Source organism: Ovis canadensis, chromosome 16, assembly GCF_042477335.2.
Source record: "Ovis canadensis isolate MfBH-ARS-UI-01 breed Bighorn chromosome 16, ARS-UI_OviCan_v2, whole genome shotgun sequence".
In the NCBI taxonomy this organism is placed as follows: Eukaryota; Metazoa; Chordata; class Mammalia; order Artiodactyla; family Bovidae; genus Ovis; species Ovis canadensis.
This window is the reverse complement of record NC_091260.1, coordinates 31670387-31693876: the sequence shown is the minus strand read 5'-3', so window position 1 is coordinate 31693876 and position 23490 is coordinate 31670387. Positions and strand designations below refer to the sequence as shown.

Sequence of the window (23490 nt, the reverse complement as noted above, 5' to 3'; positions counted from 1 at the left end):
TTATTTCTCCTCTGATCTCCAGTAGCATACTGGGCACCTACTGACCTGGGGAGTTCATCTTTCAGCGTCCCATCTTTTCGCCTTTTCATACTGTTCATGGGGTTTTCAAGGCAAGAATACAGAACTGATTTGCCATTCCCTTCTCCAGTGGACCACATTTTGTCAGAACTCTCCACCATGACCCGTCCATCTTGGGTGGCCCTGCACAGCATGGCTCACTGAGTTAGACAAGGCTGTGGTCCATGTGTTTAGACTGGTTAGTTTTCTGTGATTGTGGTTTTCACTCTGTCTGCCCTCTGATGGAGAAGGATAAGAGGCGTATGGAAGCTTCCTGATGGGAGAGACTGACTGAGGGGGATACTGGGTCTTGTTCTGAGGGGCCATGCTCAGTAAATCTTTAATCCAATTTTCTGTTGATAGATGGAACTGTGTTCCCTCCCTGCTATCTACCTGGGGCCAAACTATGGTGGAGGTAATGAAGATAATGGTCACCTCCTTCAAAAGATTCCACACATGCACTGCTACAACTCAGTGCCCCCAACCCTGCAGCAGGCCACCACTAACCCACGCCTCCGCTGGAGACTCCTGGACACTCACAGGCAAGTCTGGGTGGGTTTCTTGTGGGCTCACTGCTGGCTTTCTCCTGGGTCCTGGTGCACAATGGTCTGTTTGTGCCCTCCAAGAGTCTACTTCCCAGTCCTGTGTAAGTTCTGGCAGCTCTATGGTGGGGTTAATGGTGACCTCCTCCAAGAGGGCTTACAATAAATTCACATCAAACCACATATCAAAACCAAGGTCAAATATTAGAGAATAGCCTCATAAATGAGGATCTCAATAATGGTAAAAGATCTACAGTGGAGAATAAAGATCTGGAAAACTGACCACAGTTGTGTAAATTAATACATGAAATGAATAATAATACTTTCAAAACTGCTCTGTCTCAGAAGATAAGATTCATATGAAATCTCTTAGAGAATAAAAAGGAAAAAACAACCTAAGAATGGTAGGGAGAAGAAACGACTTAGGAAGAATACCCCTTTTACCTGCTTCAATTTTTTCTTCTTTTCTTTGCTGGAGAGTTTGGCATCTGTGATGACTTCCTCCAACAAGGCTGCCAGAGGTTCCTGGGAGCCATATGCTCTTTGGTATTCAAACTCCTCTGGGCTGATTTGACGGCAAAATGATGGAGCAGATAAAGTAATATCCATGTCAGCTCCTGGGTATTTTATCTGAGGCAAATGGATTATTAGTGAAAGTACATTTTCAAATAAATTACAAAAATTAGTTCAGATAGTACAGCATATCTCCTAGAAGGAATGCTATGACATTCAACTTGACTGGGAAAAACTCTATAATGAAAAGTAAGTGTTGTGAAAATAACTGTACTACCAAATGTAATCTACAGATTCAATGCAATCCCTATCAAATTACCAATGGCAGTTTTCAGAAAACTGGAACAAAAAAATCTCACAGTTCATATGGAAACACAGAAGACCCCTAATAGCCAAAGCAACCTTGAGAAAGAAGAATGGAGCTGGAGAAATCAACCTTCCTGACTTCAGGCTATACTACAAAGCTATAGTCATCAAAACAGTGTGGTACTGGCACAAAACCAAATACAGACCAGTGGTACGAGATAGAAAGCTCAGAGATAAACCCATGCACCTATGGTTTCCTTATTTTTGACAAAGGAGGCAAAAACATACAATGGGGCAAAGTTAGTCTCTTCAGTAAGTGGTGCTGGCAAAACTGGACAGCTACATGTAAAAAAATGAAATTAGAACACTTCCTAACACCATACACAAAGATAAACTCAAAATGGATTAAAGGCCTAAATGTAAGACCAGAAACTGTAGAATTCCTAGAGGAAAACATAGGCAGAATATTCTATGACATAAATCACAGAAAGATACTCTATGACCCACCTCCAAAAGTAATGAAAATAAAACAAAAAATAAACAAGTGGGACCTAAGTAAACTTAAAAGCTTTCACAGCAAACTATAAACAAGGTGAAAAGACGACCCTCAGAATGAGAAAAAATAACAGCAAATGAAACTACTGACAAAGAATTAATTTCAGAAGTATACAAACAACTCATACAAGTCAATACCAGAAAAACAAGCAATGCAAACAAAAAATGGGCAAAAGACCTAAACAGACATTTCTCCAAAGAAGACATACAGATGGCTAGTAAACATATGAAAAGATGCTCAACTCTGCTCGTTATTAGAGAAATGCAAATCAAAACTACAGTGAGATATCACCTCACACCAGTCAGAATGACCATCATCAAAAAATCTACAAACAATAAATGCTGGAGTGGGTGTGAAGAAAATGGAACTCTCTTGCACGGTTGGTGGGAATGCAAATTGATACAGCCACTATGGAGAACAGTATGGAGTTTCCTTAAAAAACAAGGAATAAAACCACCATATGACCCAGCAATCTCACTATTAGGTATATACGCTGAAGAAACCAAAGTTCAAAAAGACACATGTAACCCAATGTTCATTGCAGCTCTATTTACAATAGCTGGGACATAGAAGCAACCTAGATGTTCATCAACAGCTGAATGAATAAAAAGGCTGTAATATATATGTGATGGAATATTACTCAGCCATTAAAAGGAATGCATTTGAATCAGTCCTAATGAGGTGGATGAACCCAGAGTCTATTATACAGAGTGAAGTAAGTCAGAAAGAGAAAAACAATTATCATATACTAACACATATATATGGAATCTAGAAAGATGGTACTGATCAATCTATTTGCAGAGCAGCAATGGAAACACAGACATTGAGAACAGACTTATGGTCATAGCTTGTCACGGGGAGGAGAAGGAGACGGTGGGAGGTATGTAAAGAGTAACATGTAAAATAGATAGCCAGCGGGAATTTGCTCTATGATGTGGGAAACTCAAACAGGCTCGGTAACAACCTAGAGGGGTGGGATGGGGAGGGAGGTGGGAGGGACGTTCAAGTAGGAGGGGACATAAGTAAACCTGATTCATGTTGATGTTTGATGGAGCTATCCCACGTTGAAGGTCAGGAAGGGTGGTGGTGAGGAGATACCCCTCATCCAAGGTAAGGAGCAGCGGCTGCACTATGCTGGAACAGCCGAAAAGAGATACCCCAGGCCCAAGGTAAGAGAAACCCAAGTAAGATGGTAGGTGTTGCAAGAGGGCATCAGAGGGCAGACACACTGAAACCACATTCACAGAAAACTAGTCAATCTAATCACACTAGGATTAAAGTCTTGTCTAACTCAATGAAACTAATCCATGCCCGCAGGGCAACCCAAGATGGGTGGGTCATGGTGGAAAGGTCTGACAGAATGTGGTCCACTGGAGAAGGGAATGGCAAACCACTTCAGTATTCTTACCTTGAGAACCCCATGAATAGTATGAAAAGGCAAAATGATAGGATACTGAAAGAGGAACTCTCCAGGTCAGTAGGTGCCCAATATGCTACTGGATAATAGTGGAGAAATAACTCAAGAAAGAATGAAGGGATGGAGCCAAAGCAAAAACAATACCCAGTTGTGGATGTGACTGGTGAGAGAAGCAAGGTCCAATCCTGTAAAGAGAAATATTGCATAGGAACCTGGAATGTCAGGTCCATGAATCAAGGCAAATTGGAAGTGGTCAAACAAGAGATGGCAAGAGTGAACGTCGACATTCTAGGAATCAGTGAACTAAAATGGACTAGAATGGGTGAATTTAACTCAGATGACCATTATATCTACTACTGCAGGCAGGAATCCCTCAGAAGAAATGGAGTAGCCATCATGGTCAACAAAAGAGTCCGAAATGCAGTACTTGGATGCAATCTCAAAAACAACAGAATGATCTCTGTTCATCTCCAAGGCAAACCATTCAATATCACAGTTATCCAAGTCTATGCCCCAACCAGTAACACTGAAGAAGCTGAACGGTCCTATGAAGACCTACAAGACCTTTTAGAACTAACACCCAAAAAAGATGTCCTTTTCATTATAGGGGACTGGAATGCAAAAGTAGGAAGTCAAGAAACACCTGGAGTAACAGGCAAATTTGGCCTTGGAATGCGGAATGAAGCAGGGCAAAGACTATTAGAGTTTTGCCAAGAAAATGCACTGGTCATAGCAAACACCCTCTTCCAACAACACAAGAGAAGACTCTACACATGGACATCACCAGATGGTCAACACCGAAATCAGATTGATTATATTCTTTGCAGCCAAAGATGGAGAAGCTCTATACAGTCAGCAAAAACAAGACCAGGAGCTGACTGTGGCTCAGATCATGAATTCCTTATTACCAAATTCAGACTGAAATTGAAGAAAGTAGGGAAAACTGCTAGACCATTCAGGTAAGACCTAAATCAAATCCCTTATGATTAGACAGTGGAAGTGAGAAATAGATTTAAGGGCCTAGATCTGATAGACAGAGTGCCTGATGAACTATGGAATGAGGTTCGTGACATTGTACAGGAGACAGGGATTAAGACCATCCCCGTGGAAAAGAAATGCAAAAAAGCAAAATGGCTGTCTGGGGAGGCCTTACAAATAGCTGTGAAAAGACAAGAAGTGAAAAGCAAAGGAGAAAAGGAAAGATATAAGCATCTGAATGCAGAGTTCCAAAGAATAGCAAGAAGAGATAAGAAAGCCTTCTTCAGCAATCAATGCAAAGAAATAGAGGAAAACAACAGAATGGGAAAGACTAGAGATCTCTTCAAGAAAATTAGAGATTCCAAGGGAACATTTCATGCAAAGATGGGCTCGATAAAGGACAGAAATGGTATGGACCTAACAGAAGCAGAAGGTATTAAGAAGAGGTGGCAAGAGTACACAGAAGAACTGTACAAAACAGAGCTTTACAACCCAAATAATCTAGGTGTGATCACTCACCTAGAGCCAGACATCCTGGAATGTGAAGTCAAGTGGGCCTTAGAAAGCATCACTGCGAACAAAGCTAGTGGAGGTGATGGAATTCCAGTTGAGCTATTTCAGATCCTGAAAGATGATGCTGTGAAAGTGCTGTACTCAATATGCCAGCACATTTGGAAAACTCAGCAGTGGCCACAAGAGTGGAAAAGGTCCGTTTTCATTCCAATCCCAAAGAAAGGCAATGCCAAAGAATGCTCAAACTACCACACAGTTGCACTCATCTCACATGCTAGTAAATGCTCAAAATTCTCCAAGCCAGGCGTCAGCAATATGTGAACCATGAACTTCCTGATGTTCAAGCTGGTTTTAGAAAAGGCAGAGGAACCAGATATCAAATTGCCAACATCCGCTGGCTATGGAAAAAGCAAGAGAGTTCCAGAAAAACATCTATTTCTGCTTTATTGACTATGCCAAAGCCTTTTACTGTGTGGATCACAATAAACTGTGGAAAATTCTGAGAGACATGGGCATACCAGACCCCCTGACCTGCCTCTTGAGAAATCTCTATGCAGGTCAGGAAGCAACAGTTCGAACTGGACATGGAACAACAGACTGGTTCCAAATAGAAAAAGGAGTACGTCAAGGCTGTATATTGTCACCCTGCTTATTTAACTTCTATGCAGAGTACATCATGAGAAATGCCGGACTGGAAGAAACACAAGCTGGAATCAAGATTGCCGGGAGAAATATCAATAACCTCAGATATGTAGATGACACCACCCTTATGGCAGAAAGTGAAGAGGAACTAAAAAGCCTCTTGATGAAAGTGAAAGAGGAGAGTGAAAAAAAGTTGGCTTTAAGCTGAAACTCCAATACTTTGGCCACCTCATGCGAACAGTTGACTCATTGGAAAAGACTCTGATGCTGGGAGGGATTGGGGGCAGGAGGAGAAGGGGACGACAGAGGATGAGATGGCTGGATAGCATCACTGACTCAACCAATGTGAATCTGAGTGAACTCCGGGAGTTGGTGATGGACAGGGAGGCCTGGCGTGCTGCAATTCATGGGGTTGCAAAGAGTCGGACATGACTGAGCGACTGAACTGAACTGAATGCAATGCTGTAAAGCAATTATCTTTCAATTAAAAATAAATAAATTTAAAAATTAAAAAATAAATAAAATGAATTTATAAAAAAGAAAAGTCCTCCCATAATGTCAAAAAAATTCATATAAGCCACAGTTTTAAACAAGAGTTTTTGCCTCTTTAAACCTAAAAGCCATTTTCATAAGCAAATAAACCTTGTGCCCTCTACTAATAAGATCTGAAATTTACACATAAAGTAATAAACACATTGACTAAAATGATTCCAAACACACAAGATGAACTATGCAAGTTCTTCTCACATCTGCAGAGTCTACTCCCCCATCCCTTGGGGACGGGCAGAGGCACAAGTTCTAGCCCAGACGTTGTGGACAGGACAGTACTGCACCCACCCATCTCCAAACACGTTCACAGTAGGAAACAAGTGAAAACAAATGTGCAGACACTGCACAGGGCAAAAGGGAGAAGGGAGACATGGAGGGAGAAGGCACCAAGATCTATAAAATAGGAAGATAAAAACATGCATTAAAAACACTTAACTTCAGAGTCCAAGAAGTTCATCTTCTCAAAAATATAGCACCAATATACATATATCTCTCTCTCTCTCTCACCTATTGTTCTTCTGTGGTGGATAAGATTCCTACCATTAATTTACATCTTTGGTTTAAGATTTTTTTTCCAGAAGCCACAGTTAAAAATAAATGTGTTGCCAAGAAGGGTTATTTCATCAAGTACATTCCATGCCTTGGCACCAGTTTACCAGGTCATTTAGACAAGGAGAGAGAGAGAGAGAGAACAGACCCATAAGGAAAAGGGGCACACACAAAACACTTAATTTTTATTTGAACCAGGAAGTCCAGAAAAAGCACCAGAAGAGCCAGAATAAACGGTGAGGCCCAAGTATAATGTGCCAGGCTGAAGCCCAGGAAATGAGAAAAACAACAGTGGAAGAGGGTTACAGACGAGGCCAACAGAAGGCAGGTGTCAAAAACAATGCAGATCTCACTGCTTATCTATCCCAGGGTCAACCATGAAACTGCCCCAAACAATTCACCAGAACAGTCCAGGTAACACTTCACTTTCAGAAAGGCACTACCCCAAATGTTATATGACAGAGAGGCCTGTGTGAGAGAACAGTGATCTATAGATTCGGAGGGCAAAAACAACTGTTTGGCCATTTGAGTGTGTGCTTCTAAGAGAGAAAATGTAACTGGACAATCAGATAGTTACTGTGCCCCTTCATAGGATCACGCTGCTCTGCAGTTAAGTTCATCACCTCTCAGCCTTCTGCTCCTCAGCTGACAGGGAAGGGCTCACAGGGCTAAGTTCCTACAACACCCACTTGTGCGGTGTGAACACACAAGTCCAAGACACAGAGCAACAGAGTCACTGCCTGCAGTGTTGCTTGCAGAAACGCAGTGAAAGTTATTACGTTTTTCTTTTTTTTTTTTTTTAAAGTTTGGCTCATAAAATATCAAGGGGAGGTGGGAGATTAAACTAAAACAACAGTAAGATTACACTTTCACTCATTCAAATGACAAAGGTATGTATGTTATTATGTATTATTTATTAATACCCACAGTAGGCAGGGGTGTAAAGAAATGAATATTTTCTTACCAACAATGGGAATGCAAACTGGAACAATCACTCAAAACAGAAATTTGACAGTATGCAATCAATGCTTAACACACATTCATGATCTTTGACCACCCAATGCCATGCCTAGGAATTTATTCCTAGAAAATAATCAGAGGAGCTAAACAAGAAAAAAACTTAGCTATAAAAAAGTTATTGTTATAATGCTTGCAAAAGAAAACAAATGAAAACCATCTAAATACTAAAGCAAAGAAAACCACTTAAATAAAATATGGCATATCTCTATTACAGAATATTACTAATTATAATATTATAGAATATTACTAATTATAATGATATTATGGAATAATCTAACAATAATGTTGATAATAACAACAGCAGTACTAAATGAGGGCTAACTATGTGATAAACATTATTCTAAGCACTTCATATATGTTAAACCATTCAATCCTCAAAATAGCCCTAGAGGTAGGTATTAACTATTGTTATCCCATTTTATGGATGAGAAATGTTGAGACAGATGCTAAAGCTGAGAGACGTTATGTGTGTGTGTCCTTAGTTGCTCAGTCGTGTCTGACTGTGACCCTATGGAGTGCAGCCCGCCAGGCTCCTCTGTCCATGGGGATTCTCCAGGCAAGAATACTGGAATCGGTTGCCATGTCCTCCTCCAGGGTATCTTCCCAACCCAGGGATCAAACCTAGGTCTCCCACACTGCAGGTGGATTCTTTACCATCTGAGCCACCACGGAAACCCAAGAATGGGAGTGGGCAGCCTATCCCTCCTCAAGGGCATCTTTCCGACCCAGGAATCAAACTGGGGTCTCCTGCATTGCAGGCGGGTTCTTTACCAGCTAAGCTACCAGGGAAGCCCCAAGAGACATTAGAAAACATGCCATAGTCACACAGCTAATAAAGGGCACATCAGAAATTCAAATACTGTTTAGCTTGAGTCTGTGCTCCTGGCCATTTTGGGATTTAATGATGTGGAAACTTTTCTTGCTGTATTGTTAAGAGAAAGTAGGTAACTTTCTTATAAAATAAGTTATAAAAGAGGAATAAAAGAAGGAGAGATGGAAGGAAAGGAGGGAGAAGGGGAAATAGAAAAACATCTAAAAAGACTCTAACACTGACTCAACATTTAGAGTTACTCTGATATTTTGGGTGTCTTTTCTATATTTTCCAAATTCTTTCAATGTATTAGGTTGGTAATTACCAAAAAATAGAAAAAAAAAAAACTTTGATTTTAATTCTTAAATTGCACATTAAAAAACAGATAATTATTTAATGATACTTTGGGGGATAGCAGTTCACTGGTCTTTATTTGTGGAGCCTCAAAAAATGCTTAATGAAAAAGAGATCCAGTCATTCAGAAGGAGCCAAGCAGACCTTCTGCCTGCCTTTACCCAGAGTTCCTGCTCCCACCGGCTGACATACAAACTCTACTGTGGGGCCCACATGATAGTAATACACTATAGTTCTTTTGCATCATTTTAATGTAGTAACCACAATGACAATAAAAACAATAAAAATAGCTACCTTTGAAAAAGCATTTGCCATATGACAGACATCTGTGCCAAGGGTTTTATAATGCAGCATCTACTCTTTACAACAACTTCATAGAGTAGGTATGGACTATTTCAACACTTGCAGAAACTGAAATCCAGAGAGGTTAAGAAACTTGCTCAGAACCAAACAATCAGGCAAGTGGGGAGCCAGGGGTCTGGCCCAGGTCCTGTGGCTCTGAAGCTCGGTGAGTTCTTCTACCACTCTATGGCTTACGGCGAGGCAGTATGGCAGGGTAGTTCAGAGCACTGATTCTGCAGAATGAGTTCATCAATGTGAATCTTAGCTCTGTAACCTTGGACAAATTACCTACATTCTCTGTGCCTCAGCTTTCTCATTCAAAAAATAGTGTCTAGGTGGCAAGGCTACTCGGAATCAAGGCATTATTCCACATAAATCACTTCCATCAGGAAGTATATGCAGAGTCTGAACAAACCCATTGAAGGAATTTGCAAACAAAAGTATGCAGCATTGACTGACACCACAAAACCTCGTGGGTATTCCATACATTTCTCAAAGACAAGAACAAACACACGCAGTGCCTGCGATGTACCAAGTCCAGTTGTAAGCACTTTGTACAAATTAACTGAATCTTCATTAACAAAAAATGCCAAGAAGCCTAGCAAATGTACATGACTTTTTGCAGGCAATTTTATAGGACTGGTAACACCCCTTCCTTTACCTGGACTCTTCGTAGATGGGCCACACGCTCCTCTATGGAGGTCTGCAAGGCCAAAGGGACTTTCAGAATCTCTTGGTAATTGTCCATCAGAAATGTCACCAACCTAGCAGCTAGTAAGTCATCCAAGTCCACTTCATCTTTGGAACACAAGATGCAATGGGAAAATGTCTGAACCATCTTAAAAAAAAAAAAAAACAGGTTAAGGGAGTACATTTTTAAATAAACACAAGATGAGGATTTTGGTTTGGTTTGGTTTTTTACCTGCTCTGAACTATTTTGCAAAAAAGTAACTGACTAGTCAGTGAGAAATGACCCACAGCACAGAGAGCCCATCTTACCTGTCACATGGACACACCTGGTCATCTCAGATGGGGTAATCTCATCAACCATCATGAACAGAATGTGCCTCACATCTCACAGGGACTTAGCAGAGATGCTTGTCTGAGCAGTTTTTAAAGACATCTCCTTTTATAGATGTTTTAAATATGTATTAAACAAGCTCTGAAAATTATTATCACCATCGTGACTTGAATCCATGTAGCACTCTTAAGTTCAAAGTACTTTATAACCATTTAGCCTAATAATATCCTAATTTCATTATTATTTTACTTAAAAATCTGCTAGCACAATCTGTGTGCTTCAAACATTATAGTTTTTCCTAGTTAACTGTTATTTTCTCCAGGATTTTGTAAGTGCACTGACAATCATCTTTGAACAAAACCATCAGAAGTGCATTAAGTAATGAAATATAAAATATATAGCAGTTGCTTCCACAGAATTCATTTTAACTACTCCATTCTTAATACAATCCTTTCAGTTCAGTTCAGTCGCTCAGTCGTGTCCACCTCTTTGTGAGCCCACGAAACACAGTACGCCTGGCCTCCCTGTCCATCACCAACTCCCGGAGTTTACCCAAACCCATGTCCATTGAGTCAGTGATGCCATCCAACCATCTCATCCTCTGTCATCCCCTTCTCCTCCTGCCCTCAATCCTTCCCAGCATCAGGGTCTTTTCAAATGAGTCAGCTCTTCACATCAGGCGGCCAAAGTATTGGAGTTTCAGCTTCAAAATCAGTCCCTCCAATGAACACCCAAAACTGATCTCCTTTCGGATGATGGATTTTTTTCCCCTTTTCCTACAAATTTTATTGCTGACAATCTTATCTCAAAACCAATAAGCATGTAAATAAGTCAGGCAGAGAAAGACAAATACTGTATGATATCACTTACATGTGGAATCCAAAAATACAACTAACAAATACAACAAAAAAGAAACAGATTCACAGACAGAGGAAAAAGTGCATGGCTACCAGTGTGGAGAGGGAAGGAGAGAAGGGCAGTGGGATTAAGAACTACAAACTCTTATGTATAAAATAAGCTACAAGTGTATATTGCAAAGCACAAGAAATATCACCAATATTTTGTAACTATAAAAGGACTATAACCTTTAAAAATTGTAAATCACTATATTGTACACCTGCAACTTAAATTGTACATCAACTATACTTCAATTTTAAAAACACCAATACACATGACATAAGGTAATTTTGTTTAATAAGACTTCATTTCATCCACCTACTATAGGGGATACTTTATCTTCACTCACATACATGCACAGAGGAAGAGACACACACAGACACTCTTTGTCTGGGGACTATAGACCCCAGGGATTTGGGAATGCCTTGAAATTGTATGCAAATTTTACATATACATTCTTCTGGGAAATAGGTGCAAAGACTTCTTTAGCATTTCAGAAAGGTCCATTAGCCCACCTACACATCCACCTACCCAGAAAGAGTTAAGAATCACTCTCTGGGCACTGACTGGTCCTCTGATCTTGTGCCACACATCTAAACATGGGCCAGTAAACCCTGGCATACACAGTGGTCCAACAGCATATGGGAAGGACGTGTATACCAATGAGACATCAATTTTGCTTTGTATTTTCCGAGGAAAATTAAAAAACTTACTGGTAAATAACTCTAAACCTAAACCCTATTTTAAAACACACGTTGACATAATAAAGGAGAAATCAAAATCAGCCTACTTTTTTAGGCAAAATTGAGAATATATTAAGAAATATCCTCACTCATGGACCCTTGGATCATAGCCCGAAAGATACACATATTCTCTCTCTTTCCAAGTTGTCTGGTCCAACTCTATTTCATTTCTTCCTTTTTTAATCTGTGATGTATAGTGCATCTATTCTACTAGTTATAGTAACAAGGGCTTTGCAACCCTTTTTGTCCTGAAGGAGAGAATGTGGTTTCTTGAGAGGCCAGTGACCTTTCCTGGCCACACGTTCTTCTCTTTGTGTTGACGGCAGGCAGGATGCAGCTATCTCTACACTCAGAGTCTAGCCCTACGCATTCTTTACTTCTCATCACGTTCTTTAACACTTCAGCCACTTGATGTGAAGAGCTGACTCACTGGAAAAGACCCTGATGCTGGAAAAGATTGAAGGCAAAAGAGAAGTGGACATCAAAAGATAAGATGGTTAGATAGCATTGCCAACTCAATGGACATGAATTTGAGCAAACTCCAGGAGATAGTGAAGGACAGGGGAAGCCTGGCATGCTGCAGTCCATGGGGTCACAGAGAGTCGGACATGACGAAGGGACTGAACAACAACAAATGTTCTTTAAGTCACTAAGACCAAAAGAATAATACCAACCTGAGCAGATTTCAAGCCATGGCTCTTTAAGGCAGCCTGCCTTGTACTTTCCTCTGGTTGCCAAACTAGTAAACTTGACTCGAGTGAATTTTATCCCCCAAACCCCAATCCTCTTAGATGTCAGATATCAACCTACCAGTGTTCGGGTGCCAAAGCCATCACACAGTGGTGGCATCTCCTTATTTAAGCAGATTCTTGCCATCATCCTCATCAACAGCTGCAACTTTCTCCTATTTTCAGGGGGCAGGAGGAGGCAGCAAATTTGGAAGGCTTCGATGGCCATCTTTTCTTTCTGTAACAAACCTGATTTAGGGGAGGAAAATAAAAGGTTTTACTCCTTTAAAAATCTATAGCCTACCTGACTCTATTATGTTCACATTTTTATAAAATATGTATTGCTAAAATTATATAAAGCACATTCACATGTTCAACTATACTGGGCTAATTGCTACAGATTGCTAATTGCTCACAAATGAGCATAGAAAATACAAACCATCAACTAGGCACAGCAAATATATAAAACAAACACAGCCATTTTTCCCTCCCACAACTTGACAGTTAAAACTAAATTTTCATAGAGTTCTTTCCCATTGAATCAAGAGCAGTCAGGTTAAGCCTAATGTAACACTCAACACTCAGATAGTGTAAGAGACCCAAGACAGCATGGGTAAGAACATGAATGTGCCACCCCTGTCCTGAAGTCTCCCCTTTTGTACTATTTCCTTATGATAAGCAGAGTCACCATATTTCCTGACTCTCATGTACTAAATAACAGGACTAATGCTCTTGGGATCATTCCACTGCCACAGACTCTACTTCTAAATAACACCTGTCAAATAATCCTTCCTCCTAATTAAGCTATTTTTTCTAGCTAAGTGTGCTGATTCAATTGTGTTACATGTCAACCCTCCTCAGCCAGTATGATTTGGCTAAAAATTAGGGTATTCTAATACTATATTCTCTTCAATCGTATTTGTCCATCTTCAAGCCTTCTAAAGAGATGAAATTGCTTTCACCAATGTATTGGTCCATACCCAACCCTTTCAAGTTCCAACTAGTCTCTGACTTAAGAGACCAAATCACCTTTTACATTCAGCAGATATTTACTGGCCACACACAACATGCCAGGAACAATGCTAGCTCTCTCTGAAGAGCTTGTGCACCATGAGAAGTAGAGGCCCACGAAGTAGCAAAACGTGAGGGGCGCTGCAAGAAACATCTGCAAGGGGCATATCAGGGAAACTATAAGTCACTCAGCAGGACAGTAGCATAGGCTGTGAGAGCCCAGTAGAAAATAAGCTAAAAAGGTCGGCAGAGATGAGACCTTGGAAGGTCTTGAATGCTAGACTAAGGACTTTGGGTATGAAGAAAAGTTAAAAAGGAAAAGGAGCTGCGGAATGATGGGAAAGTACTCCAAGAGTTTTGGTGGTTACTCTCTAAGGACATTTGAGCAGAGATCCAAAGAAAATGAGAGCAAGCTTGGTAAATATCACAGAGACAAATTTTCAAGGTGAAAGAAATAGCAATTACAAAGATTATGACAAGGGAATATGTTTGGAGTGTTTGAGGAACAGCAATGAGAGTAGTGTGAAGACAGAGCAGAGTGCAAAGAATATTCAAGTCAGAAACAAGGTTAGAGAGGAAATTTTTATGGAAACACATAAGACTCTGAATGCTTCAATCAATCTTGAGAAGGAAGAACAAAGCTGGAGGTATCGTATACCCTGATTTCAAACAATACTACAAAGCTTCAGTCATCAAACCAGTATGGTACTAAAACAAAAACAGACACACAGATCAATGGAACAGAACAGAGAGCCTAGAAATGAACCACACTTATATTGGCAATTAATCTACAATAAAGGAGGCATGACACACAATGGGGAAAAGACAGCCACTTCAATAATTGTTTCTGGGGAAATCGGACAACTTAATGCAAAAGAATCAAACTGGAGTACTCTCTCATACTATGCATAAAAATAAATTCAAAATCAACTAAAGACTAAAATGTGAGACCTGAAGCCATAAAATTCTAGAAGAAAATAAGCAGTATGCTCTTTGACATTAGTCTTTATTATATTTGAAGGGGTATATCTCCAAAAAACAAAAGCAAATTAGACAAATGGAACTACATCAAATTAAAAGGCCTTTGTACAGTGAAGAAAACTATCAACAAAATGAAAACACCAATTACTGAATGGGAGAAGATACTCTCAAAAATTAAAAAACAGAACTACCATATGATCTTACAATTCCACTCTAAGGTATTTATCTGAATAAAACAAAAACACTAATTTATAAAAGATGCATGCTCCCCTGTTCCATTCCAACGTCAATCGAAGTGCCCATCAATGGATGAACAGATAAAGAAGGTATGTGTGTATGTAGATACAGATATAGATATTGGGTTAGCTAAAATGTTCCTTTGGTTTTTAAGTAAAAATAAAAGAAACACTTCTCATTTTCACCAAGAAATTTATTGAACAACGTACTTGCCACTTTGTTCTGCTACCTTCTGCCATTTTTTCAGGCAACATCATAATCCCATCTTCCCAAAACTTTTTATCTTTTTGAGCAAAAATCTGTTCCAGACGCCTTTTACAGTCTACCAGGGAATTGAAATTTTTGCCATTAAGAGAATTTTGTAAAGACCAAAACAAATGGAAATCCAAAGATGCAATGTCTGGTGAATATGATGTCTAAGTCAGAACTTCCCAGCCAACTGTAACAGTTTTTGCCTGGTCATCAGAGAAACAGGAAGTCTTCCTGATGGAAGATTATGCATTTTCTTTTGACTAATTCTGGACACTTTTTGTCAAGTGCTGCTTTCAGTCAGTCTAATTCAGAGCTGTACTTGTTGGAATTAATTGATTGGTTTTCTGGAAGAAGCTCATAATAAAGGATTCCCTTCCAAGCCCACCATATACACAACATGATCTTCAGAAGGCAAGAAGGCCCCTGGTGTGATAGGTGGTGGTTCATTTCATTCACCCCATGATCTCATCTATTCCTTATTATATGATTATAAGATTTCTTGATACAAATTAATCTGACCAAAGTAAAGCATAAAAGCTTTTTACCTTGTGATTACAATCAAAAGACAAGTCACAGACTATGAAATTATATTCGCCAGACGTAAGAATCAGTACCTAGAATGTATTTTTAGAATGACAAAAAAGAACAACCAAAAGGAAAAAATTGAGTAAAGGATAGAAAAAAAAAAATTTTACTCAAGAAGAAACCCACATGACCAATAAACAGTAAGGAGATTCCTTTTCATACCCATCAGATTAATAAAATTAAAGGATTGGTAAGGAAACAATCAAATAGGAATATATCACGAATGGATGTGTAAATTGCCAGAACAACTCTGGAAAGAAATTTGCTAGAACCAGTAAAGACATGAATATCAAACTCAGTGATTCTGCTTCAAGATACACAGAAATACATGGATATCTTTGCAACCTTGCAAAATGTACCGGGTCAGGTGGCGGGCACATGGATGTCTATTATACCACCCTCCTTCCAAACAGTACTTTTGGTGAAAATTTAGAAATTAAATTGCAGGGTTACTCTCTTTCTGCTGTGCTGGGTCTTCGTTGTGGTGCACGGGTTTCTCACTGCAGTCACTTCTCCTGCAGCAGAGCTCAGGGTCCACGGCACACTTCAGTAGCTGCAGCTTATGGGCTTTGTTGCCCCGCAGCACGTGGACTCCTCCCAGAGCAGTGACTGAACCCGAGTCCTCTGCATAGGCAGGCAGATTCTTCACTGGACTTCACTGGGGACCATGGAAGTCCTGCAGGGTTACTTTCTAAAGTGCTATTTGAGAATGTTTCCTTTCTATGAACAATACCACCAAAAACAATGAGTACATTTGGCACTGCTGCTGCTGCTCCTGCTAAGTCGTTTCAGCCATGTCCGACTCTGTGCGACCCCAGAGATGCCAGCCCACCAGGCTCCCCCGTCCCTGGGATTCTCCAGGCAAGAACACTGGAGTGGGTTGCCATTTCCTACATTTGGCACTAGATCTTGGCTTATAAGTATCATTCCCTACAAAAAGAAACCAAGAATTCTTAAAGAAATGGCCGACTCCAGGGTTGGTGACAGAAAGTAAAAGTTGAGCCTGTTGTGGTAAAAATAAAGTGCTTCAAGAATGCTCAGGACATGGCAAAAGGCTACATGAGCCATTCTGAAGGAACCCCTCCCCCAGGATTCCAAATACATGTGTACTAGACTGTGCTGTGCCAAGTCGCTTCAGTCACGTTCAACTCTGTGCAACCCTATGACTGTAGCTCGCCAGGCTCCTCCATCCATGGGATTCTCCAGGCAAGAATACTGGAGTGGATTGCTATGCCCTCCTCCAGGGGATCTTCCCAACCCAAGGATCAAACCCAAGTCTACTGGGTCTCATGGGTTGCAGGCAGATTCTTTACTATCTAAGACACCAGGGAAGTCCTGTAATTAGACTACTTGATATTATCCTATATGTCATGGGGCTATATTCAGTTTCATTCCCTCTACCACTAGTCTTTTTAACTCCTAAAGTCCAATTTGGTTCTTTCTTCTTTGTTCTTTTTTTACGAAATTATCTTTAAAAAAAAAAAAAAAACACATATACAATTCAACGGGTTTTGGTATACCCACTACATTATGCCCATTACACCATCTTAATTCTAGAACGTTTTTGTCACTGCAAAAAGAAATCTCCATACCTATTAGCAGTCACTCCTCATTTTCTCCTCCCCTCAGTCCCTGGAAGTCACTAGTCTCTGTCTCTATAGATTTGCCTGTTCTGTATATTTCATATAAATGGAATCATACAACATGTGATTTTTTGGGGTCTGGCTTTTTTTCACTGAGAATGTTTTCAAGATTCACCCACATTGTAGCATGTTAACAGTACTTCATTCCTTTTGATGGCTCAACAATAGACCATTGTATAAATATACTGCTTTTTTTGCATTTATCATTTGATGGACTTTTTTTTTTTTTACTATTCCGAGTAATGCTGCTATGAACATTCATGTACAAGTTGTAGTGACATATACTTTCAATTGCCTTGGGTATGTGCCTAAGGGTGAAACTGTTGAATCACATGGTAACTCTATGATTACCTTTTTAAGGAGCTGTTTTACAAAACGGCTCTGCCATTTTATATTCCCACCTGTAATATATGATGGTTCCAATTTCTCTACATTCTCATTAATACTTGTTAACCATCTTTTTTATATAGCCCTCCTAGTGGGTGTTAAGTGGTATCTCATTGTGGTTATGATTTGCCCTATTTTGAGGACTATCACCCTAGAGATGCACAGCTTAGTGTGTACTCAGCAACAGATTCAAGGAGATTCCCACGCAAAGTCATGGAGCTTTTTCTCTATACAATTGCTTTATATTAGTTTGCTAGTGCTGCCATGACAATATATCACAGACTGGGTGGCTTAAACAACAGATTTTTTTCTCTCAGTTTTGGAGGCTAGAAACTATGATCAAGGTTTCAGTAGGTATGGTTTCTCCTGAGGGCTCTCTCTGTGGCTTACAGATGGCTGATTTCTTGTTCTGACCTCCATGTCATCCCTCAGTCTGTGTCCAAAATTAATCTCCTCTTTTTATTAGGACACCAGTCATATTGGACTAAGGCAAAGTCACACAGCTTTTAAGTGGAGAAGCTGGAGCTTGAACAAGTTGCAGAAATTATTCAAAACATTCAGTTCAGTTCAGTCACCCAGTCATGTTGACTCTTTGCGACCCCAAGAAACCCCAGCACACCAGGCCTCCCTGTCATCACCAACTCCTGGAGTCCACCCAAACCCATGTCCATTGAGTTGGTGATGCCATCCAACCATCTCATCCTCTGTCGTCCCCTTCTCCTCCTGCCCTCAATCTTTCCCAACATCAGAGTCTTTTCAAATGAGTCAGCTCTTTGCATCAGGTGGCCAAAAGCCCTGTCACTTATATACTCAACATTAGGAAAGTGGAGATGTAAGGAGAATGGTAAATGATATAGAACCAAACGACTTTGGAAAAACTACTCAACTTTTATGGTCCACTGAGATTTTCCTCATCTGGAAATGGCAATAATACTAATACCAACCTCACAGGGGTACTGTGAAGGTTACAAAAACAATACTATAGAAGTGTGTCCAAAATTTTGAACAATATTCTTTTATTCACAATGTACGAGAATATCTGTATGTTTATTAAAATTAAATACATAATTCAGGAAGACTTTATACACTTCAAGGCTTGATTCTGTCAAGTATCAGTTCAGTTCAGTTGCTCAGTCATGTCCAACTCTTCACAACCCCATGGACTGCAGCATGCCAGGCTTCCCTGTCCTTCACCAACTTCTACAGCTTGTTCAAATTCATGTCCATTGAGTCAGTGATGCCATCCAACCATTGTGTCCTCTGTCGTCCCCTTCTCACTGCCTTTAATCTTTCCCAGCATCAGGGTCTTTTCAAATGAGTCAGTTCTTCACATCAGGTAGTGAAAGAAATGCAGTTTCAGCTCCAGCATCAGTCCTTCCAATGAATATTCAGGTTGATTTCCTCGAGGATTAACTTGTTTTATCTCCTTGCAGTCCAAAGGACTCTCAAGAGTCTTCTCCAACACCACAGTTCAAAAGCATCAATTCTTCAGCACTCAGCTTTCTTTATGATCCAACTCTCACATCCATACATGACTACTGGAAAAACCATAGCTTTGACTAGACGGACCTTTCTGAGCAAAGTAAATGTCTCTGCTTTTTAATATGTTGTCTAGGTTGGCCATAGCTTTTCTTCTAAGGAGCAAGTGTCTTTTAATTTCATGGCTGCAGTCACCATCTGCAGTGATTTTGGAGCCCAAGGAAATAAAGTCAGCCACTGTTTCCCCATCTATTTGTGTTCTCTTTCTCTTTCATCAAGAGGCTCTTTAGTTCCTCTTCACTTTCTGCCTTAAGGGTGGTGTCATCTGCATATCTGAGGTTATTGATATTTCTCCCAGTAATCTTGATTCTGGCTTGTGCTTCATCCAGCCCGGCATTTCGCATGATGTACTCTGCGTATAAGTTAAATAAGCACAGCAACAATATACAGCCTTGACGTACTCCTTTCCTAATTTTGAACCAGTCTGTTGTTCCATGTCCAGTTCTAACTGTTGCTTCCTGACCTTCATACAGGTTTCTCAGAAGGCAGGTAAGGTGGTCTGGTATTCCCATCTCTTGAAGAATTTTTCAGTTTGTATGGCAAGTATATAATTTTTATTTTCTGCTCTGATGTCAAGAACACTATAGGTGCTAAATTTAGTATATTATGTGACTAAAAATACTTGGGAGATCAGTTATACCACTATTTTGTCTGTTTAATAATCAAATGAGATTTTGAAAATTCTGCTCCCCTATCTTGGAAGACTGAACATTACTGAATGCCTTCTAGGCCCCAGTTACTATATATTTAGCAATTTTATCTGTTCACATTTAATCATTTTGACTATCCTGTAACGTAGGAAATATTGCCCCATTTTGCAAACAAAACCAAAGCCCAAAGTAGTTAAGACCTTTAGCCTTTTTCATAGCTAAGATTCAAACCTGTGAATCCCTTAAATATGTAATTAACAACTTCCTCTCAGTAAGTCCAACTTGGTTTTCATTTGGTATTAAAAGTGAATGGTCAGCAATTATTAATTATCAATTAAAAGACTTCACTCTCTACTTAATACCATACTCTACACACATATTAACATAGGGCAGGAATAGAGATGCAAACGGAACGGAGAATGGGCCTGTGAACACAGTGGGGAAGGAGCAGGCAGAACGAATTAGGAGAGGAGCACTGCTATGCGTACTCTGCCGTGCACAGGGCAGCTAGTGGGGAGCTGCTAAACAAGCAGAGGGAGCCCAGCGAGGTGCTCCATGATGACCCAGAGGGGTGGGAGGGACGTTCAAGAGGGAGGGGATATATGTACACAGACAACTGAGTCATGTTGTTGTACAGCAGAAACTAACACAACATTGTAATTATATTCAAATTTAAAAAAATTTTTAATTGAAATTAAAACTAAGAACAACTAACATTCATAATGATAAACCTAATTTATAAAGATGATGAAAATAGCTAACATTTATTAAGCATTTTATTATGAATCTAATAGTGTTCTAAACTCTAATCGTAGCCCATTTAATTTTACAATAATCTCTATAAGGTAGATACTATTATAATTTTTATTTACATATAAAGGAAAATGAGGCTTAAAAGATTATATTATTTGCCCAAATCACATAGCTAGTCAATGATAGAGAAGAATTTGAGTCTACCAGCCAATTACTTCCTAAGGATAAATTCATAGAAACAGAAATGCTGGTTCAAAGAATATGCACAAATATTCAATAAACGGATAGACAAATAAAATGGCATTCTTCAACTTGAGGCAAGGATTAGAGAATGAAAAGAACGGAGAATTTCTCAATGAAGCTATATTTGAAACTAGCTCTTTTACAAGAGGGTCCAGAAAACCATTTTCTTGAGAATTCAAAATGGAAGCTGGTTTCAAAATAAAAACGACTGCCAGTTCCCCTCCCACAAAGATTAGGGATGAAAATCTGAATATAACCCTATAAAATATGAGCCATAGGTAAAAGGTATTTTTATCTAAATGTAAAGGACAAATCATGTGATTTTTTTAAATCATGTATAAAGGATAGACCATGTGTAAAAGGCAAGCATTTTTCACAGCTATCTATTAATACCAATAATATCTGAACAATATTTTCTGAGAAGTCTTCACACTGTGGGGACAATCACATAAGATTGTGGGAACCTCACATAAGTCCCCACAATCATCTTACTATGTAGGTAGGTAGAGATGAAATTTAGAGTAGTTTTTTCCAAAAATGTTTTACTACAACTAAAATTAAGAAATACATCTTATACCACAATAATATATATACAAATACATAGGTATTTAAGACAAAAAAGTTTATAAACATGCCTATTCTTATTTTATACAGTGCACTCTGACATTTTATACACTATTCTATGGGTTTATCTGTTTTTTTTTAAATGCTGTTCTACTATATAGAATTCATATCCAAAATGATAGTTTCTGAAACAATGGCCTGCTGCTGCTGCTGCTAAGTTGCTTCAGTCATCTCTGACTCTGTGCGACCCCATAGATAGCAGCCCACCAGGCTCTCTCGTCCCTAGGATTCCCCAGGCAAGAACACTGGAGTGGCTTGCCATTTCCTTCTCCAATGCATTAAAGTAAAAAGTGAAAGTGAAGTCACTCAGTCATGTCCAACTCTTCATGACCCCATGGACTACAGCCTACCAGGCTCCTCCGTCCATGGGATTTTCCAGGCAAGAGTACTGGAGTGGGGTGCCATTGCCTTCTCCAAACAATGGCCTATGAACTACTAAATCTGAACTGAGGTCTTCATATAACAAATATCCAGGAATACACAGTCAGAAGTCAAATAGATATTCTAGTCTTGAATTTAGGAGGTAGATCTGAGTTGAAGATAAGAACTGAAAATCCTCATGGATAGGGGATCCATGAAGTGCTAAAGATGTGATCAAAGAGAAGATTTGATATCTCTGTAATATTTAAGTCCTTCTGGGCATCCTGTCCCAAGGACATTATTTTTCAATCTGTTCAAATGTCAACATTTTCAGTTCTGCCTTTGAATCTTGGAGTGCTCTGTACTGCTTTTCTTAGTTCAAATACATGTAGGAATACTCAAATTTCCAAAAACTCTTTCATTTGAGCTGTCTGTTTCTATTTCCTAACTTCTTTCTCATTGCTAACCATTACCTAGTCTTTTTGCAAGAGAATTTAGCTTTCAAATATCCATGACAGTCTACAGCTGAACTTGAGACATCTTCAACAAGTACTTGAAGTACTCACTGATTTCAAAGAGCTTCTTGATTTTTGTTTAAGGTTCAAAAGAGTTTCAATGCTTTAGCTATTTTATTCTTTGGACTCATCTCATTTTACTAAATAAAAACTAAAAGAGTAATTTTTTTCATCTTTCATTATTTCTAAAATCTCATCATCACAAAATCACTGAATCCTCCTTCTCTTGAGAAAATAACAAGGACCTTCTATAGCCTCAGAGGTACTGCCACTTCAGAATGATATAATAGTGCTTATCCTAATTATAGACTATAAAGCTCTATCACAAATAGTTTTACATAAAAAAATCTTCCTATCATTTGAGAGAAGACATGGCTAGATAGCAACATATGATTATCCTATCTCAACTTATGCATTGTTCCAACACTTTGTAGTTTTCAAAATGAAACAAACAAAAAATACCTAATAGAAAATGTGTTACCCATCACTTTAAGTTCCATATTTTCCTACCCATAAGTATGATAGGCATTACTGCTATTCATCACAATGAGAAAACAGGCCCAGAAAAGAAGAGCAATTTACCAGAGTGCGTACAACTAGGTCAACAAACCAATAAGTCACCTGAGCTTTATGTTTCCATTGGTGAAATAAGAATAAAATAATGAAAAAATAAACTAGTTGCCAAATTACTTAAGCAATTCATCTGAGACTTTTTTCAATCAGAGAAACATTCTGTTATTTAGCTAAACTAAGGAGGGCTAAGTGAATAAAAGAAACCCAACTGCTCCTTACGAAAGTAATAAAATAAAAGTCAATGGGAATTTGTAATGTTCTATGTTTTAGAAGTTAGGTGATGCTTTTGGCCATAATGACCAAGTGACAGGTTCAGAATTCTCCAGTGCTTTATGTGACACCTATCTTTGTCACCCTCCTTCCCACTCTCCAAAGATGATATTAGATTTCTATTTTCAAATCATTAGGAACACAAATTTTCATTTTTGCAAAGTAGACCTGATCATTCCATTAACATATACAGTAAGCTATTCCTTATGGGAGCATCAAAATGAAAGTGAAATTTATATACTTTTGAGAAGGGCTGGAGTTTCTAAAAAGTCAGTGGACCATATCTGTTCAGCCAGAGAATACAAGAGACTTGAGAAGGGTTCACTATA

At 39.2% G+C, this 23490-nt stretch overlaps 1 protein-coding gene across 1 annotated transcript in view; it reads right to left on the bottom strand.

The window, feature by feature from the left end:
* The window catches only part of DEPDC1B (DEP domain containing 1B), a 101015-nt gene that overhangs the window by 5045 nt on the left and 72480 nt on the right, over nucleotides 1-23490 (bottom strand). The window contains exons 8-10 of the mRNA XM_069556476.1: nucleotides 12621-12787; nucleotides 9811-9987; nucleotides 1044-1229 (exon numbers count right to left, since the gene is read on the bottom strand). Of these exons, the coding sequence (XP_069412577.1) occupies nucleotides 1044-1229; nucleotides 9811-9987; nucleotides 12621-12787 (530 nt within the window). The remainder of the gene's footprint in view (nucleotides 1-1043; nucleotides 1230-9810; nucleotides 9988-12620; nucleotides 12788-23490) is intronic.